The sequence below is a fragment of the Chenopodium album genome, chromosome 17 (assembly GCF_948465745.1).
Source record: "Chenopodium album chromosome 17, dcCheAlbu1.1, whole genome shotgun sequence".
Classification (NCBI taxonomy): Eukaryota; Viridiplantae; Streptophyta; class Magnoliopsida; order Caryophyllales; family Amaranthaceae; genus Chenopodium; species Chenopodium album.
This window is the reverse complement of record NC_137850.1, coordinates 10,684,427-10,704,090: the sequence shown is the minus strand read 5'-3', so window position 1 is coordinate 10,704,090 and position 19,664 is coordinate 10,684,427. Positions and strand designations below refer to the sequence as shown.

The window sequence follows — 19,664 nt, the reverse complement described above, 5'->3', positions numbered from 1 at the left end:
AGATTTTGTTTAAAAAGAGTGACCACATCGGAAAAAAAAAAAAAAAAAAAAAAAAAAAAGGGAATTAAATCAATTCAGACTGTTATTTCATGTCCGTATTGCTAATGTCAGTTATCGATTGTGTAGGTGCCTCTTCACACAATCATAGAGATCCAAATGGGAGTAACAGGTGTACAAGAGAAACGATACAAGCTTATGGATTAAACTGGTGGGAGAAGCTGGTCTTTTGTTGCTTTATAACATGAAAATCCTTCATCTGAATTCGGTGTGTTTCTATTGTTCTCCCATGATGAATGTATTACTATCTTTATTTCAATGTACTTATTGACATATATCTTTCATGGTCATGGTTTATCTCGTTGACCATAATTTATTTTTCATAAAAACAAATATACGTCGTATATAAATAACAAGTTCAATGTCAATATAAAGTTGCTACATTTGTCTTTTGTGTCGGATTATCTAATAGATGCAACTGTAAATCATCAAAGTTGATTGATGTCATGTCAAAATTGTCAAATTGAAAGTTCACATTCAGAGTTGGGTCAGTTTTTAGTCACGTTGGGCAAATATATAGTCAATTATTATGTCATCTTATTTAGGGTCGGGCTAGTTTTGACAGCTCTATACTCCACTCACGAGATAAAAGGCGGTGTATGGGCGTATGACCTGTATACTAGAGCTTTCTGTTGTTTGATCCAGGCCACATGCTAAGAATGGAAAAGGATTTCATGATGGATAATATGTTCTGACTTGTGGCGCTATTGCAACTTTGCAAGCCCTCTCTTACTTTTTCCCAAGCTGGTTTAAGTCAAATTTAGCTGGGCCATCTATTGCGGCTCTTGAGCCACAAATCAGGCTTTATATATTTGTCCAGCTTCAGTTTAGATTGGGATTGACTCATTCACTTGATTTTGCATGTCTAAGCAAATTTTGACATTTTTTATTTCTTTTTATATTTTTGACAAGGAAAAGAATCTCTCACTAGTTACTGTAGCTTTTTTTTTTTTTTTTTTTTTTTTTTTTTTTTTTTTTTGGCGGGTTAGACACTAGTGAGTAGGGAAAAAGGTAAGGGAATCTCTTTCCACAAATATCCTCACTTAGCAACATTTGAACCTTAGACGAGGTAAAAACCTTACTACTTGAACCAAACCTTGTTTGAAATTATGTTCAGACTTCGTAATTGTTAATTGATAATTTTTGTGAAAATTTTCAATATACGTATGAATGTACTTCATATGTCACCAACATTATTTGGTAAAAATCTCAATGCACGTTAAACCTTTACCCTCAATTTATCTGCACATTACCCTCTTGCTTTGATGCTTTCAATCTCTCTCTTCTACGCGTACTAAAACTGAGTAGAAAATGATTATTTGTTTATATAGATTTTAGGGTACATGGTGTAGAAAATGATTATTTGTTTATAAAGATTTTAGGGTACATGGTGAATTTTAATAAACCTCGACAATACATGTTGAAAACTTTAAATAGTAAACTCGTTATACTACCTCCGTTTCTTATTATGTTTTACAAAGGAATATTTTATGTCTCACAAATAATATCCTTTTGTTGCACATAGGAAAAAACAGAGGTAGTATATAAATCTAAGAGAATTAATTGAATTATTAGAATTTAAGAAAAAAAATCCTGTTTTTTGCAGAGAAATTCTAAATATAAAACATTTATTTTACACATTAGATAAACTTGTATAATAATTTTTTGAACCTAAAAAAATGTTTATTATCTATTTGTAGTGTATTTTGAAATAGAATCAAGTTCGAGCTCAGTTCGAGTGAGTCTATATATTCCGCATTATTATCACCCTTACTATTTCTAATACCATGTAATTTGACCTTTGGTTCCCGTGTGCTTAGAGATTGGGATCCTCAATCTCTGAAGTAAAAAAAAATTCCCAGTTTCAATGCAACAAATTCATAAAAATCATCCTCTTTTCAATGCACCAAATTCATAAAATATGCTTTGTAAAAAATAAAAATTTTCCGTGGGTAGTCTGCCGTCAACTTCACGAGTCCTTTATCTACTCTCCAACCATTCTCCTTGGATGCAGGGAACCTTCCTTTTGACTTACGTAACACCGTTTTTATTTTATACACTTACACTATTAGAGGCACCTCCCCTTCTCTTTGACAACTTAGCATTTACGCAACTTCACATTTTCTCACATTCTTCATGGTATCCTATGGTTCTTAATCTTTGTTCCTTTGTTCTCTATACTTTGCAAGGACACATATATATACATATGTATGTATGCTCGAAGCGATACGATCACTAGTTGAAGCATCTTTGTGTATCATAAGCAACACAAACAATATGCTTAGTAGCACCACTATCGCCTATGAGAATAACTTGTTGCTTGCTGCCATCTTATGTCTTTTGTTAGTCATCCTTTTTGTCCTCCTACTTCATATTTATGCGAGGTGGCTCCTTGCTGAGGGCCACCTGTGTCGAACGTCTATAGTTGGTGTTTTTGGCCGCACACCTCACCTCCGGAGGTCACACACAGTATCGTCGACAACCTACACGTATGATATCACTTCTCTGTCTTCTTGTTCGTACCAAACTAAGGGTCTTGACTTGACGGTGATAGATTTGATCCCCACGTTTGTGTATGGACCAGTGTCGGAGGGAAGAAGTGGGGGAGAAGGGTATAAGGGGGTGGCGTTGGAGTGTGCAATCTGCTTGAGTATGTTTGAGGGAGGGGAAGTAGGAAGGAGCTTGCCAAGATGCTCACATGCATTTCATATGGAATGCATTGATATGTGGCTCTTTAGCCATTCTACCTGTCCAATCTGTCGAGCTCAAGTTGTGATGGAAGCTGATGTTAGTCAGAAAAGCGAGACACCGAGTGGTGAGGGAACTGATGGTGCTGCTGAAAATCTGGCAGCAGAGGAGCATCTACTCGTGGATGATGGTACGAATCAGTCAGATGAGGCTGCCATCATGAACCTTGATAACATCATAAATAATGATCAAGTTGTGGTAGAAATTATGGGAATTGATGCAGATTCCGAAGACGAGAATGTGGGAAGTAGGGATTATCCCATGTTAGATTGCTCTCTAAGACGGATGTTAAGTAGGAATAGATCTGAGAAAAGGTTTAATCCTTCATCTACTTCAATAGTACAGGGTGTTTGAGACCCTTTTTTCTATTGATTTAACTTCAAAGTTATAGCTAAATTATGTAGGAGTATATCTCTCTTATGTATAGAACATTAACATAAAAGCCTCATCGGAGTTCGTCCAACGATTATATGTAGGCTAAGTACTCCCTTTCTCATTTTTCCAATCAGGGAAGAGGTAATATGTTATTATAAACTCGTTTCGTAGGAGCAACCTAACTTACTATTCGTGTGATCAAACAATCTAAACATTCAAATGTCTATTGTTGGTAAAGATTAGTAAAGAACATGAAGTTAATTGAAAAATCTCAAGATTTGTTTTCGTAAAATGCAGCCATAAGTTTACTAGCAAAAATCGAATTAAAATGAAGTATGCATATATTAAATACTTATTGTTATGTGCATAATGAAAAAAAATTGGAAGCAAGAGTGAATAATTTCAAAATTATATAACTATGTTTTTCTTCCTAAGACAATCCCATGTTATGATAGACTATTATAAAAAGTGCTCTATATTTCTATTGACTTGTATTAACTAAATACGAAGTACCTATAAACTATTTGTTCAAGAGTAAGGAGAATTATACAGAGTGATTATCCTAATTTATACTCTATTGTATACTGATAAATATCATGGAAGATTATATTACAAACTATAATTTATTTTATTGCTTTGCAATAACTGATTAATCCATATCTTAAGCCTTACAAACTTGTGGAGAGTTTGCACAATGTATTCGTTTAAGTTCTTCAAATACTTGCTCTGTATCTATGTCGAAACCACCCGTAAACTGTAATAGTTAAATGTTTAGACATCAGAAGCATGGTTCAAGTTAGTGGTTAGAATGAGAAACAGAAATTGGTAAGGTTGTAAGTGTTCTAACCTGATGAACTCGATATGCGAAACGAGCACCCTGATGTATGATGTCTTCTGAACTAGGCAGTCTAGAACTCTCAAGTTCTTTGATGATTCGTTTCATATACTCTCTTGCTAGCTTCAATGAGTTCAACTTAATCTGCCAGTAATTTACACATTCGGAAAAATGAATACATTAGCTATTTATTAGTGATGAATGTAAAATATCCACCTTTTAATATTTAACTAGAAGATAGTTATAATTTTTATTGGTCTAAATCATGTATTGACAAACATGCTTCTTCCTAATTTTTATTACATCTGTTCCCCAATCATCCTAATATCATCTTGTAGAATTTCGAAAATTGTATGTGCTTTTGAAATCATTGTACAAAAAATTTGATCATTATATGGAATCAATTAAACAGCAAACCATTTCTTTTTACCTGACCAACAAGGCCTGTATCCAGCATCCAATCCCAAGGAATCTGCATCTCTTTGTATCTTCTGCACGTCCCTTCTCTCGTCTTTTCGATGTTTTCTATTACCCTCTCCAACCTGCATATACAACAGTTGGTCATAATATCAGTAATCTGGATTATTAACTTTGAGAATTGTTAGAACCTTAGCATCATAATCATAATTTTATTTATATACATGCTCGCCTGTCTTGCAACGTTTGTAACCGCCTTAATGTTTGAGGCAATGGTTGTTTGGGATTGTCTTTGTAAGACAGTGTTTCGGACTCTATACTCTTCAGGTCACGGAAACAGCAAGCGGCTTCCCTTAGAGCATCAGCCTTTCTTTCTGGCCACTGCAGAAAATGCTTCAGTACAGCTCTCTCGTCTACCAGACTTGACAGCTCTCCATCTAGCCGTTTTACAAATGCTTCCACTGCTGATATATCAGTGAAGACTGCTGTTTCTACCTCTCTTATTAAGTAATTGATGAACTCGCGTTGCATCTCAACGTCAGATTTAACCTGTTCAAACCCGAATATCAAATATATATTTTAACACTACCCAATTACTGAGTTTCCGAGTTTTGGAAACAGAAATCATGACTTTCAGAGACTTTATTATTACTTTAGTTAGGAACAAAAAAAAAAAAAAGTCAGAATTACTTACAGCAGAGAGATACATTGATTTGTTTTCAATTTCTCCAATCATATTCCCTGGACTGACTTCCTTTGAAGCTAATGTTTTGTTTGTTCTGTTCTCAATCTTGGCATTTCTCTTGTTGAGGTAACGATAAAACTCGATTACCTCAGGAACCCGACGAACTGCTAACTTAGAGCCTAGCAGTAATTTAGAAGGCAGTGGAGGTGGTGGTGGTGGCGGACCATTATTCATTGATCCCATGTCTGAATCCCGAGGAACAATCTGCTTACAAGGCGGTGGTGGAGGTGGCGACGGTTTTTTACTTTCTGACACTGGTGTACGCAGCTGTTCTGATGTCTGAAGACTCTGAACTGTCTGTTTCTGTAAACTTTCCTCTTTATTTCTCACACTGCTAGGATACTGTAATTTCTTCCACAAAGTCGATTTCCTCTCGATATCATGAGCTTTCAAGGAAGCAATCTGTGATTTTAGACGTGCCACTTCGTGTTTCAGCTCTTGATTTTCCTTCTCTAGTAATCTGTTCATTTCGAGGACAGCTTCGATGTCTTCGACTAGGAAGGTCATCTCTGAACTGTTATTGTTCCTCTGCATATTGCTATGCAATGCTGTTGCTCTTTTTTTGGGCAATGCAATAAGCAAAAAAGTAAAGGAAAATTAAGTGTTGAAAAAACTTTGGATCTTACTACATATTACATGATGTTACTTCTCAACTAATCAATTTCTTACCTAAAAACTTGGTTTTCTTAGTTTTAGGCTATTTTTAGCCTCCTTTTTCTAGTGACTAAATGGTTAGATTTTAAGTTTTAAGTTTCCTGTGATTTGTCCTACAAAAGCTGAAAAGTCTCCAGTCAAAGTTACCTAGCAACCTTCTTATATGAGCTGGCATTGCCTTTTAATGCAACTTCAGTTAGTGTGAATTAATGTAACTTAAGTTTTGCTTCAACTAGATTTTTGTTTGTATTTTGTTAACCCAGGTAGATCATGTACTGCTTTCCACAATCATGGCAAATTCTAGAAAAAGCCTCGTGTGATGAGACGTGAAATTTCATCTCATTTCTACATACAAGACACTACAAAATTTGCGAATTACTCTTAATTATAGAGGTCATTTCGGACTATATTTAATATGTCAGCTTTCAAGGAGTTATTTATCTACAATCAATTATCACAAAAAATGTTATTTTATATAAAGAACTATTTTTTTTTTATTTATTTTTGGTTTCCTACAATTGAAATAGGGCAATAATTGGTGAACCAAAAAGATGCCTTTGTTATGTTTTCACATTTTAAACGATTAAAAAATGTTTCATAAAAATATAAAACAATTTTACTGTTTGTGTAGGTAGGATATCTTATTGCTTGAGTTGATGAACAATGTAAATAATTGCATGAATTACCCCTATTACCAACGAGTCCATATTAGACACTTTTCATTGCATAGTTTCAAAGCTTTAACATTTTACCTTATACAATTTCTACCAATAATAGTTAAATGTGATCAATACAATCCTTAGAAAAGAAGATAACTTGTCCAGTATATTTCCTCTATTTCTTAAAAAAGTATTGCAATATTTAGATCCACGCATTTCATTGTTTGTATTTTACCATAATAAATATTAATTTTCTATTAATTAAACTTAATTAATTATATGTTATAATTTGAAAATATACCTTCAGTGTAATCCAACAATATTTAAAATTATTTGATTTTATATAGTAATTTGAATGTATACATTGAGTGTAATCCAACAACATATAATAACGTAAGAGGTAATATATAAAATTTCTCTATTATATATTTATATGTCACATGGTCATAGTTAAAGACGTACTATTTATCTTAGCCATAAATTAGGATGGGGACTAATACACTATGTCAATTTGTCTAAATTATTAAGTCAAATCAGTGTAAACTTTTGAATTTATTATGTTTTTGCTTCATGTATGTGACCACATACATTTATTTTCTATTTATTTCTATCAAAATTAAATTAAATAACAGTAAAAGTTTGAAACTATTTCAAAGGCACTTACGTGCACCGACAGTACAAACATTTAGGGAAAAAAAAAAGAAACAATGAGAGCAACATCTTATCTATATTGATGTATTTATTATATTTATTGGACTTGAACAATATTAAGAAACAACCATGTATCTTGTCAAAGTTGGTTTGGAGTATTAGTATTAGTTTACTAATAATCATATTAATTAATTGAAGTACAAAATATACATTTTGCTGGTAAGACATTGTCATCCTAACCATCTACAAGTGTTAATATGAAGTAAAATTAAGAATATAATAATCGATCTTGAAATTCAGCCATCAACTTAGTTAAGATTTTAGTTAAATTAGTACTTTGACATAATATCAAGATGTTGTAGGAAATACAGATGTTAAAACCATGAAAATAATATAGAATTAGGAAAAAAATATGATGACCATATTAAAGATCTAAAAAAAGATGTGATGTGTTTTACGGCTGCCTTCAGAGTGTATTTTGCCACCACCAATATGTATGAGGTTCTCAATGATGATTGCTCCCCAAAGGTAATAAAGGTACCTTCCAACTTTATACCCCAATTGAAAGGCTGGAATTACTTCAAGAGCTACTCAGATCTCTATGGGTAAAAGTTTTTGTGTTTAGGGTTTCACAATACTCTATAATTTTTCGCTTAGTCTTTACATCATCAGCTTAGTCATTTAGTCAAATTCATCATCTAATGACGCAAAATTCTATGGTAGCTAGTCATCTCAAAATGACTGCCACTATATTTATTTTATATTGGTTGATTTTTATTTAGTTTTATGTCAAAATTAATTATATATATTTTTTCATATTTTTTAAATTTATCTAGTTTAATAATTAATTTATGAACTATTTTTTAATTTCAATAATAATGAAAACTAAAATTTGTAATTTAATTACGAAAAATTAAAAAAAAATACTATAAATATTTCAAAATTAAATAAATAATTTATAATTAATTTGGACATTAAAAAATAAATCAAAATCGATCACCCAATAAAATATAATTATAATAATAGTCATTTTAATGATGACCATGAAGGAAGGTTAAAAATATTTTTTGTTGAAACACTATATATCTTTCTCTAGTTAAAGGTGGTAAATAGGTCATTTGATTTGGGTTTAGATTGTAACTAAATAACAAGCCATTCAGTGTTTGTTAGATCAAGTAGAAAACAAGTCGGTCAATATTCAATTTTAATCTATTATTGATCAATTTAAGTACAATCAACTTTGATTTGGATCGAACTCAAATTTTATCTCAACATAGTTCTGGTTAAATAAGCGTCTTAGGTAGGGTCATGGTAGATCGAGTAATATGGATGACATTTATATTTGGCATGCATGGAAAAGATCTACATGATTATACAAAGGTTTAAAGATAAGCATACAAAGTGAACAATGCATGAAAGTTCTTTCTTCATTTGAACAATGTTCAAATTACACCCAACCCCCTTACCCCCTTTCCATATTAACAAAAGATATGTAACAAATACGAGAATTGAAGAAAGTGTAACGTGTCTATCAATTATTTATACAAAAATTCAATTTAAAATTTTAACTATGTACAAATTTCAGTGTCAAGTTCCTCAAAATTAAAAATAAAATAAAATAAAATAAAATTACATTGTCAAGTTATTATGTTTCAATTGTTAAATTCAAATAATATTAAACACCCCTTTATATAGACATTAGCGGATGCATGTATATTCGAGTGGGGTCCCTTGACCCCATTTGAACATGGAAAACAAATTCCTATATAATTATATTTTTTTTCCTATAAAAATTACTTGTATATTGATGAAATGACCCTATTAAAATTTATCAAATGTATTTTAACCCTGTTAAAAAAAAAATTCTGGTTCTACCATTGTATATAGAGACATATATTGTATTGAATTGAAGAAAAATCATATCTGGTTAGAGCTAATACGTATAATAACTTAATCTGGAGCTTAGAAGTTGTGTTATGAACTAGCCAAATATGGTAGTAGATCAATAGAATAATAAGATTTCTTCATGAACAATCTATCTTAATCTAGAAAGGGACATCTCTTATCCTTTAAAGCTGAAAAACTAGACTCATCTTTTAATCTTTATTTATTCCCTCACTACCCTAAAAAATATAAAACTTGAAAAAGCAAAACAAAGCAAAGAAAAAGAAAGTACACTACGTAGCAAGTTCATAGTAGCTATCATGCATATAGCTAGAACATGCCAATATCAAGATCTTAAACCTTCCCACATTGCCTACAAAAGAGGGCATTTCTTAATGAATGAAACGTATTTTTATCTACTATCAATGTATAACAACATATCATTTTAATTTATTGTTGAAAATATTTATGAACAAAAGATAAAGGTCGGTCCATCATTTATAATATATGGGTAGGAATTCCAATATTCCATTAAATATTGCATGCCTTCGCCAACTTCCAAGTGTTTTCCATGGATGTACCGGGAATTTAGAGGTGTTCATACTATGTTGTGGATCGCATCAAATCGAAAACCAAATCGATTTTAAAGTGCAGTTTGATTTGAGAAATTTTTTTCAATTGATTAATGATTTTGTTTGGCTTTTCAAATTTTAAACCAAATAGCCATAACAAGTTAATTTACACAAAAAATAAGTTATTTTTAGTTTATATAAATTATAGTTAGTTTACATATATAGACAAGTACTCCGTAATATATAATAGAATATCAGGCTATATGGACTTACGTAATTCATTTTGTTAATATATTGAGCTTCTATGTTACAAACTATCTACCCCTAGGCCCGAGACACCGCCAGGTGCCTTGTGATAGGAGCCTTCAACTAAAACTCATAGTTAACCTTACCGTATAAAAAATTTTATATAATATTTTTAAATGAAATTTTAATACCTAAGTAATGGTCATCGAAAAGAAAAAAAAAAAAAAACCAAATAATGTTAGCAAATTGTTTTATGCGGTGTGGTTTGGTTTGATCTGGTGTGGGAGGTAATGTAGTTGGTTTGTTTTTGTTTGGGAAAAGCCAAATCGTAAAATTTTATTGGTTGGTTTGGGTTGAGTCTCAATCCACACTAAATTGAACCTGTGATAATTATGGCAGTATTTTTTAACTATTTATTTTAGGCAAAATTGACCTCAACAACATAAACTTTTAACAAGTTACACGTAGCAGCATAAACTTCAACTAGTAGCTATAATAACACAAAATTATCCATCAAGCACACAAAATATCATAAATGAAACCCGACATCAAAGATTTTGTCGAAGACAGTGCATTTTTAATATTTTGCTATTATCAAAAATCATCTTGGATTGTGTGCCTCGATTTGCATGCCCAAAGAATGATCAGACAAGGTTTCAGTGATCATCTTAGTCCATATAGATCAATTTTGAGATCAAATTTAGCATGAACTTACCAAAAATGCATTGATTTGCGTGCTATGAAATGTTTCTGCTAAGGTATTGGGTTAATTTAATTTGAACCTTAAGGACTAAGGGCCTGTTCTCTTCAGGTTAATTTCAATTTAGTTCAGTTCCTAATTTTCTTCTCTCATATAATATTCAATTCATTTCAGCTGTATTCAATTCAGTTCAGTTCCAATCAGTTCAGTTCAGTTCAGCTTAGTTCAGTAAATCAAAACAGGCCTTAAATATGAGGTCAAAATTTGCAAAAAGTTAATAAAGCATTAAAGATTTTGCATCTTTGACAAAATCTCTGATGTCGGGTTTTATTTATGATATTTTGTGCAACCAATGAACAAGGTCATGTTATTACGACTAATAGTCAAAGTTCATGCTGTAGAAGCCAATTTTGCCTTTATTTTATGGAATAGACTCTAAAGGACGACAATCCGGGAAAAAAAAAAGAAGAAAATAAGGCTAACAATAGAGGATGATGGAGTGTTTAATAATTGGATACGACTAGACATGTCAATTGGGTTAATCTAGCCGAAATCAGGCTAGATTAATTTATGTTCAGGTTAACTTTAGTTAAGAGTTGGTAGTAGTAGGGCTTCAAGTAAGAAATAAGGATACTTAAGGCACGAATATAATTATTTTGTGTAATAGCCCAAATTAATATGAACTCACAAGTAGATATAGTCTTCTCTAGGCTGAGTCCGTAAGGTTTGCTTTGGTGCAGATAGAATTTCTACCCAAAAGACATCTACTAAGTTGAAGTATCAACCCACATATAAGAAAAGTTGAGGTACATATGGTGCTCCCATATCAAAAGTTGAGGAGCACAAAGCTTTCTTTGGGGTTGGTGATAAAAATTTTCCATTCCCACAAATTAATAGGGGCCTAGTATTAAGGAATGGAAAATTGAGAAACGGGCAAAATGATAAAATGGTCATTAATGAAAAAGTAAGGAAGAATTATGTTTTTAGTAAAAATTTGTTCAAAAAAAGGTTATTATTTCATATAAACTGCCATTTGAAATATCAATTCACTACTGCTTTATCGAGTTATCATTTTAAAAATATTCATATCTATTCTTAAATTTCATATTGCCAGGATGAAAAAACAATATCTTGTCAAAAAAAAGGGATGAAAAACAATACAATTGTTATGAAATATTTGTGGATATCCATTATCCTCCCTTGTATCATTTCGGAACAATCTAGATCTAGAGTTTATATTCTTATCCAATTAAACCCTAATTATATTGTATGTATATATATATATATATATATATATATATATATATATATATATATATATATATATATATATATATATATATATATATATATATATATATATATATATATATATATATATATATATATATATATATCTTATCATATGGAATAAAATATATGGATTAATTCTCTCTCAATCTCTCATCTTTCCCCTTATTTCACAACACGTTATCAGCACCAATCTCTAGCCAATTGAGCAGATTCACATATTGTCGACATAGTTCAATTCTCACCATAACTCTAAATTGATTTCAATTGCAATTAAAGCACCATAGTTTTGTGCGGCCGATTAACTAAGATCTCAACGACAAGGTACACATACAATCATACATCTATATTCTAGATTGATGTTGATAATTAATGTACAACTAAGTAGTCTGACATGTAGATTCTTATTACTATCTATATTTCATATTAGAACTTTAAGTATATTGTTGCAACTATAATTTTTGTGTGATATATGAAATTTATATTGATTTATCTGGTAGATGTACCCATAGATATGTTATTATTTTAATTATGTTGAATTATTATTCTATCTTTCTACCATTTCCTCATACCCCACAGTACCACACCCTCATATTTTAGTTTTTTGAGTATGAACTTCTCTCGTATTCACAATCTATGCTAGAATAATATTCTGTATGGAGCTTTATGTCAGAATTCTATCACTTCTCACAGAGTGACTATTTTCTCAGTAAATCAATTCTTGACGCCTAATTCGTAAATTGATTGATTTATTTTTGAACAAGAATAGTAATAGATATTGCCCCCACTACAATCTCATTCTATGTTATTGATCGGTGTTATTATTTTCGATATTGTGCCGATATGTTAAAATATATTCATAATATATTTTGATTTTGTATATATCACAAAGTTAGTTAAGTGTATATTTGGTATTTATCCTTTCCTAGTTTGTTAGCTTAATCATAACCTAGGATTGCTACTGTCAACTTAATTATAGCCTAGGATTGCTATTGTACTTTGTATATAACCGTAATACTGCTCATGAGAATCCTCAAGCAATTACATTATCTTACATGGAATCTATATTCTACTGAGTTTATATGACTGGTCATAAATTCATGATAATTTGACAATTTGTATTGTTATGATATTGCGGCTCGTTGGTAATATCCTAATTTTGCTAATTGATAACTACTTTATATTACCAATTGATCCCTTTGAATTGTGTTTGATACACTGTCATGCATTTAGGGAGTAAACGTTACGAAATATTAGAATTTTATCTAGTTCGATTAATAATTATTATTAGTCTTGTGTGTTTGTGGCATTAAATGATTGTGAAAGAAGATTATTCCTTGACTATACTGAGGCCTATCAATAGGCAATATATACACTGTGATCAACGTATACTAAGGCTATAAAGAAGGACCTAACTTCCTATAATTAAGGGAAGATAATATACAAACATATACTATTAACTAGTATACATAACCGAATATATTGATGATTATCAATATATTCTAACAGATTAAATGTTATTTGAATTGAATCTTACATATTGATATTTATATTTGCATGGCTATTAAACACGAGAACTCGGGAAGTCAAATCTTGTCGATGATTGCTTTTATGTTTATAGATTCAATTTATAGTTATAACATATTTTGTCACCTAAATCCGAATCCGAATTATTGTTATTGTGTATTTGATCATGCTTATTTTCTAACTACATAATAGTGTTTTACTTTCACACACAAGAAATATGTGGCTTTTTCTTTAATTGTATTGCCACATTTATTTTCAATCATAGTCTTATACAACATTAGACCTCTTTGATTTCTTAAATTACATTGAACTTAGTATCATGGTCATATTATTATTTATTTAGGTGCATTTATAGTATTAATTATAAATATATTGTCATAATGTTTGATGTGTGATGTGTGATCAATATTAGTAGTATTTGATAGTATATGTCTACATAAATTTAGATCATTGGAATGATGAAGTTATTTAAACATGTAATTTTGTATATATAATGAATCTGAAGTTACCTAAATTTATGAAAGCAAGGATCAAAGACCTTCAAGAATATTACGAAAATAGAAATGACTAATATAGTTTCTAAAGTATGTTGACTAGATTATCCATCATGTTAAAATATATAAATATAGTTTTTAAGGAGTTGATGTATCTTTCTTTTGTTTGAATATTTTAATAGCAAACTCTATGTGAGATCAAATTGATGAATGATAGCTAACTAGACTCACTAGCTCATTCCCATAAGTGACTGAGAAATTGCATGATTGAAAGAAAACTTATAAGCATGTTTGCCTGATGTTCATTTAATCAATTATATTATTCATGAAAAAAATTCATAAGAATATCTATTGGAACAAGAAATAGTGTTATGAGTTTAAGAAATTAATCATGACATTATAAGCAACTTACTTACAAAATTTATTATGCCCATACTTATAAGAGATTAATATAATTGGGCAAGAGTTACGAGTTGACTTTATAAGAGTAATTATGCTTGATACATGCATTGCTAAAAGAATTTATGCCTTAAAATTTGGACGAGATTTAATGTTGGATTCATTTTATTCCCCATATGCAAGGATTAGGGGGAGATTGTATTCATTCCATTATTTTATGTAATCCTTGCACATAAATAATAAATATATTGATGTTCAGTTTGATATATACATTAACTTAAAAATCAACGATTTAATAAATAGAAGTGGCCACATGTTAATTAAATATTTTGAAATGATACCATCCTGAAGATGGATATAAATAAATGTCATTGATCATATACTAATTAATTGTAAATGCTCCAATTAAAATTGATGTCCTAGATGGACAATACCGATTGCTGATGAACCTATAGCGTGCCTGAAGTGTGATAGATAAATAGAATCTAAAGATAATTAAGTATCTTAGAAAAGGAAAGGAGCCACCATTGACAATGACGAGTTTGAGGAAGTGATAAACTACATTACAATTCTAGAAGAAATAACTTTTAGTAAAATTTTTGTGTTCCATGATTTTATAAAAGACTCCAGAAGAGTATGAAATATCCAACAAGATAAACATGTATCAATTTTATAGTTTAAACTCCAATAGAGTATGAGTAATTATTGGATAAAATATTAATTGATTTTCTTGTCAATTGTATAAAGAAACACATGTTGGTGTTATAATATCACATCATATTCATGGCCATGCATAAATTAAGTTTAATAAAGTGATCACTAGTGTTGGAAAACTGACTAGAGCTCAAAGTTAGAGAAGTGATTGGATGTGATAATTAAATTAGGCCATCCGGGATTAATAATTACCCGTTATGGAAACCTGAAATTTCATTTGATAATGTGCTGACGCTCTCTTAATGTTAGATATATGAAATGAATTGAATGGCAGGACATAACATTGGGATTGAGCTATATTTGGATTATGATTCATAATAATTTGTATTGATGAAAATTTCAAGAGTTAATTTCTTATTTAAAGAGTAATGAGTGACCAAAAGTTCACCAAAATAATTTATATATTATTGTCAACTATCAGGTGACCAGAAGCTCACCAAATACACTATTTAAGTCTTTAAAGATCCAGAAGATCACCACTTAGTAGAATTATAAGCAAGTGATTTATGCTTGTATAATAATTCTTTTAATTGGGGCTATTATATGTTAGCACATAAGAAATAGGAAAAGAAGGAAATTCAACTGCACAACATATGTCTCCCTATTGATGTTGAATTATTTATCTCTTGAAGAGAACAAATTATGAAAGATTTAATAATAAATACATATGCGTTATGCAATGTATAATGATTTAAAATTGCTCTCTTAGAAGAGATAAAAGCTTGTTTAATATAATTCTTCTGAGAGATAAATTTTGTTGATTATGATCCTCCCATGAAATGAATTTTATTACAAATTTGTATACTAAGTTGGTGATGAATTGTGATTCCCCTATATATGAGATATTTTACCAACTTAGGGGGAGAATTGGAGTAAGTTGGCAAAAGTTATTAAACTGATGATCCCTAGCTATATATATATTGGTAATTTAAAATGTTTTCTAGCCAACTTTCGTCCATATGTTATCAAGAAATGTTGCACATTGAGATAAAGCTTGCCAATTGTATATACTTAAATCACTACACTTGAAGTGTAGATTGTATAATCCGTTCTAAAATAAAGATGTGATACATGGCAAGATAGTGCGATTGACACTTTTAATAGTGTAATAGTATATTAATACCAGGTGTATGAAATACACTTGAAGTTGTGTAAATATCTGAATTATTACAATAGATGGCCTATGATATAAGAAAAATTATGAAGGTACCAATGAAAAATGTATTCAGATATCATTGTCAAAATAGCATGCAAATTAAAATTGTACCTTGAGGAATTATATGATGATACCAGTATATTGATGGAACCGATAAATAATAATGCATATGCATGATATAATGGACTAATGAATAAGGGATCTGGAATATATGTCCATTTTAATGTCGATATAATGATAATAATTAAAGTTTATCATGGACTTGAAGTCCAATGAAATATGGATTTTTGAAATCCACACCGTACAGTGTCTTGCATTATTTCGAGTCGTATGTATGTTCGTATTTGATATATCTAATTTATATAGTGTTTTACCCCCGTCCCACGGTCATAATTAGTGGTGTTTTTGGCTTTTTAGAGCCACTTTTATTACTAATTTGTGTTTTCTAGTGTTTGCGTAGTTTTAATTGTATTTTACAGGAAATTGCACTTTTGGAGCATTTTCCCGGATTTTTATGGATCAACTACTGAGGCTAGAAGGGCACGACCACTCTTGAAGCCCAGGATCGGTAAGAGCCGATGATTAAGGGCTCGTTATGAGACACAGGGGCTATTGGATTGATTAATCAAGACCCAATGAGGAAACTTAGATTGGGCCGAGGAATTTAGCCCAATCGAAATCCAAGCCTCGAAGAAGAAAGCCGGGCCCGATCGGGCAATCATACGCCCGATCGGGCGGCTGCGCGTATAAAGACCCTCAAGGGAGAGACGCGCCCGATCGGGTGAGCGTAAGCTCGATCGGGCGCAGCATACCAGCAGCGGGCAAGGCAAAAAAGGCGGGCCCGATCGGGCGGCCCTTCGCCCGATCGGACGCGTGTTTTTCTCAGAACTGATTAGATTAGTTTTTAATTTTTGTTTTGAGGGATGTTTTAGGTACGAATTATGTACGTAATTTGGAGAGGATTTTTTTTTCTTCTTTTAGATTTTTTCTCTCTACTTAGGATATTTCTCTCTCTTAAATTCTCTCTCAACTTTTGTCCTTAATTACTTTCATTAATCCAGATTTCTTTTGGTAACAATTTCTTCTCTTTTAATTTCAGCTATTTTATTTACTTCTTTGATCATGCTTTGCTTTATTCATTTGATTAGTTTGGTTATGATGATGCGTGAGTAGTTTTATTTCTAAGGTTTATGGGGATCTAATAAATGATATGAAGGGGTAATTTTGTCATTGTTAATTATCAATGCTTGGTTAATTTCCTATTGATTGATTTAATGCTATGCAATTAGGTTTGGCCAGATTTAATTGTATGAGTTTAGTAATATTAATTCGAGATTCGACAGATGAGAATTGATGTTTAGGCTTAGTTTCAATAGACGGACTAATTTATAAATGGTTAAGTCGAGATTCGACAGATGAGATTTAATACCGGTAAATTAACTCTGTGATTATAATACGTAGCGAAAGCCCTTTATAATCTGATTGATCAATGCTTGATGATTGCTTATTATGATTTGCCCTGGAATATTGTTTATTAGTGAACCTATGCCCTAGGTCTTTTAATATTTGATTTTCCCCCTACTTTATTTCTTTCGACCTTACTCTTCGTAGTATAGAATTTATTCCCAAAAATATTGGTTACTTAGATAATTTAGATTATAATAATTAATTAGGAGTAGAAAGACTTGTTTCCCTGTGGAGTTCGACCCTACTTCCCTATCTACTTTAATTATAGGACTTAGGTATTTACTTTTGATTAGGGGATACGACTTTACCCTGTCAAAATTTGGCGCCGTTGCCGGGGAGGCGGTTTATTTTTATTTTCTGATTATTTTTTGTAGTCTAGATTATCCCCTTCTGCCTCAGAGAACGTTAGTTCTTTGAGGCAATTCTCATATTTGTCTTTTAGCTCCTTGCTTATGCCCAGGTGTTCCAGATCAGGTTACATCCCATTCGATCCTGAGATCGAGCGCTCTTTTCATAGGCAAAGGAAAATCTATAGACAAATTCTGGCGGGTTCCGAGGAGGACAACAGTCGAAGAGATCCTCCCTCTGATTCTAGTGACACAGATATTCCTTCAGACTCCGAATTAGAGATGACGGCCCAGAAGAAACTCAGTGACTACTCGCAGTTCGAAGCTCACAGATTTCCCGCACCTTACTCCCACTCCGGCACTAAATGGAGTTCAGTTCGAAATCAAGCCCCAATTTATCACTATGATAGAGAGGAAGCAATTCAGTGGAGCTAAGGGTGAAGATCCTAATCTTCACATCGCAGACTTCTGCCAATTTTGTAACACCATTAGACAAGTCGAGGTCACGCAAGACCAAATCAGGGAGATTCTTTTTCCCTTTTCTTTATGTGGCAAAGCTAAATTATGGTTTAATGGTTTGAATAGAACTGCACTGGGTATTACTGACTGGGAAACTCTTGCCTTGAATTTTTATAATAAATACTATCCTGTAGAGAGAACAGCGGTACTAAGGAGTGCTATTCAGAATTTCGCTCAAGAGGCCGACGAAACGCTATATGAGGCTTGGGAGAGGTTCAAGGATCTACAGAGATAGTGCCCCCACCACAATCTAGCACAATGGCAATTGATCCAAGCATTCTACAATGGACTTGGAAATTCTTCTAGATCAATGCTAGATTCTGCAGCTAGTGGGAGGTTCATGAATTTAAATGTGGACGATGCAGGACAGGTTATCGAAGACATGGCAATACACAATTCCCAATACGGGAATCCGAGAGGGTTTGCAAATAAAGGAAAACATAATGTCGATTCCGTATCCTTTTTGCAAGCTCAATTAACATCTATTTGTCAAAAATTAGATAATCTTACTGTTGCTCCTAACTCTGTAGCTAACGTTTCTACTGTTGCTAACAATGAAGCTTTTTGTGAAAATTGTGGAATTGTAGGGCATTGGGAGCAAGATTGTAGGAGCTCTATGGAACAAGTTAATGCCTTTCAAACCTGTAGGCAGAATAACCCATATTCCAATTCCTACAATGCCGGTTATAAGAACCATCCATATCTTTCATACCAGAGCACCAATGTACAAAATCCTCCACCTCCACAACAACCACAACAACAAACCCCACCACAGCAAACCCCACCACAGCAAAAATATTATCATCCTAATTCCGGCCAGAAAAGCCAAGCATTACCCTCATCATCTTCCGACCCTGCCATGACAGAAATTAGAGCAATGCTTGCCAATATGCAAAAGCATATGGAGAGTAGGGATGCGCAAATTGATTCCATCATAGCCCATAATAAAATCATGGACAATCAAATTGCACAACTTTCATCTACCCTACAATCCCGTCAGCAGGGAGCTCTGCCGGCACAGCCGACCAGGCCTACGGATCAAGCCTACGCAATTACTCTAAGGAGTGGTTCAAACTATGAAGGGCCTCCTATGCCCAGAATTGACGAACCTGTTTTACTAAATAATGCTAATCCTGATTCCGTTAAACCAGACAATGTAGTTGATAGCCTTGCAGGGCTAAAGCATAGTACTAATATATCTCATTCTA

The 19,664-nt window shown here is 32.1% G+C and overlaps 1 protein-coding gene across 1 annotated transcript; it reads right to left on the bottom strand.

The window, feature by feature from the left end:
* Positions 1 to 3,555: 3,555 nt before the first annotated feature.
* LOC145587587 (INCREASED PETAL GROWTH ANISOTROPY 1-like protein 1) lies at positions 3,556 to 5,955 on the bottom strand. Its single transcript, XM_081644318.1, has 5 exons — positions 5,127 to 5,955; positions 4,665 to 4,981; positions 4,446 to 4,557; positions 4,028 to 4,159; positions 3,556 to 3,934 (listed from the first exon to the last, which is right to left on the bottom strand). The coding sequence occupies exons 1-5, from the start codon at positions 5,709 to 5,711 to the stop codon at positions 3,842 to 3,844; spliced, it is 1,239 nt and encodes a 412-aa protein (XP_081500444.1). The 5' UTR covers positions 5,712 to 5,955; the 3' UTR covers positions 3,556 to 3,841.
* Between the last annotated feature and the right edge of the window lie 13,709 nt (positions 5,956 to 19,664).

What these genes read in the sequence shown, in the direction of transcription:
- LOC145587587 (XM_081644318.1), bottom strand. Translation starts at nt 5,711, where the DNA reads ATGCAGAGGAACAATAACAGTTCAGAGATGACCTTCCTAGTCGAAGAC. An exon ending in AATCAATGTATCTCTCTGCT is followed by an intron (nt 4,982 to 5,126) that starts GTAAGTAATTCT and finishes GGGTTTGAACAG; the next exon opens with GTTAAATCTGACGTTGAGAT. An exon ending in ATACAGGCCTTGTTGGTCAG is followed by an intron (nt 4,160 to 4,445) that starts GTAAAAAGAAAT and finishes AATTACTGGCAG; the next exon opens with ATTAAGTTGAACTCATTGAA.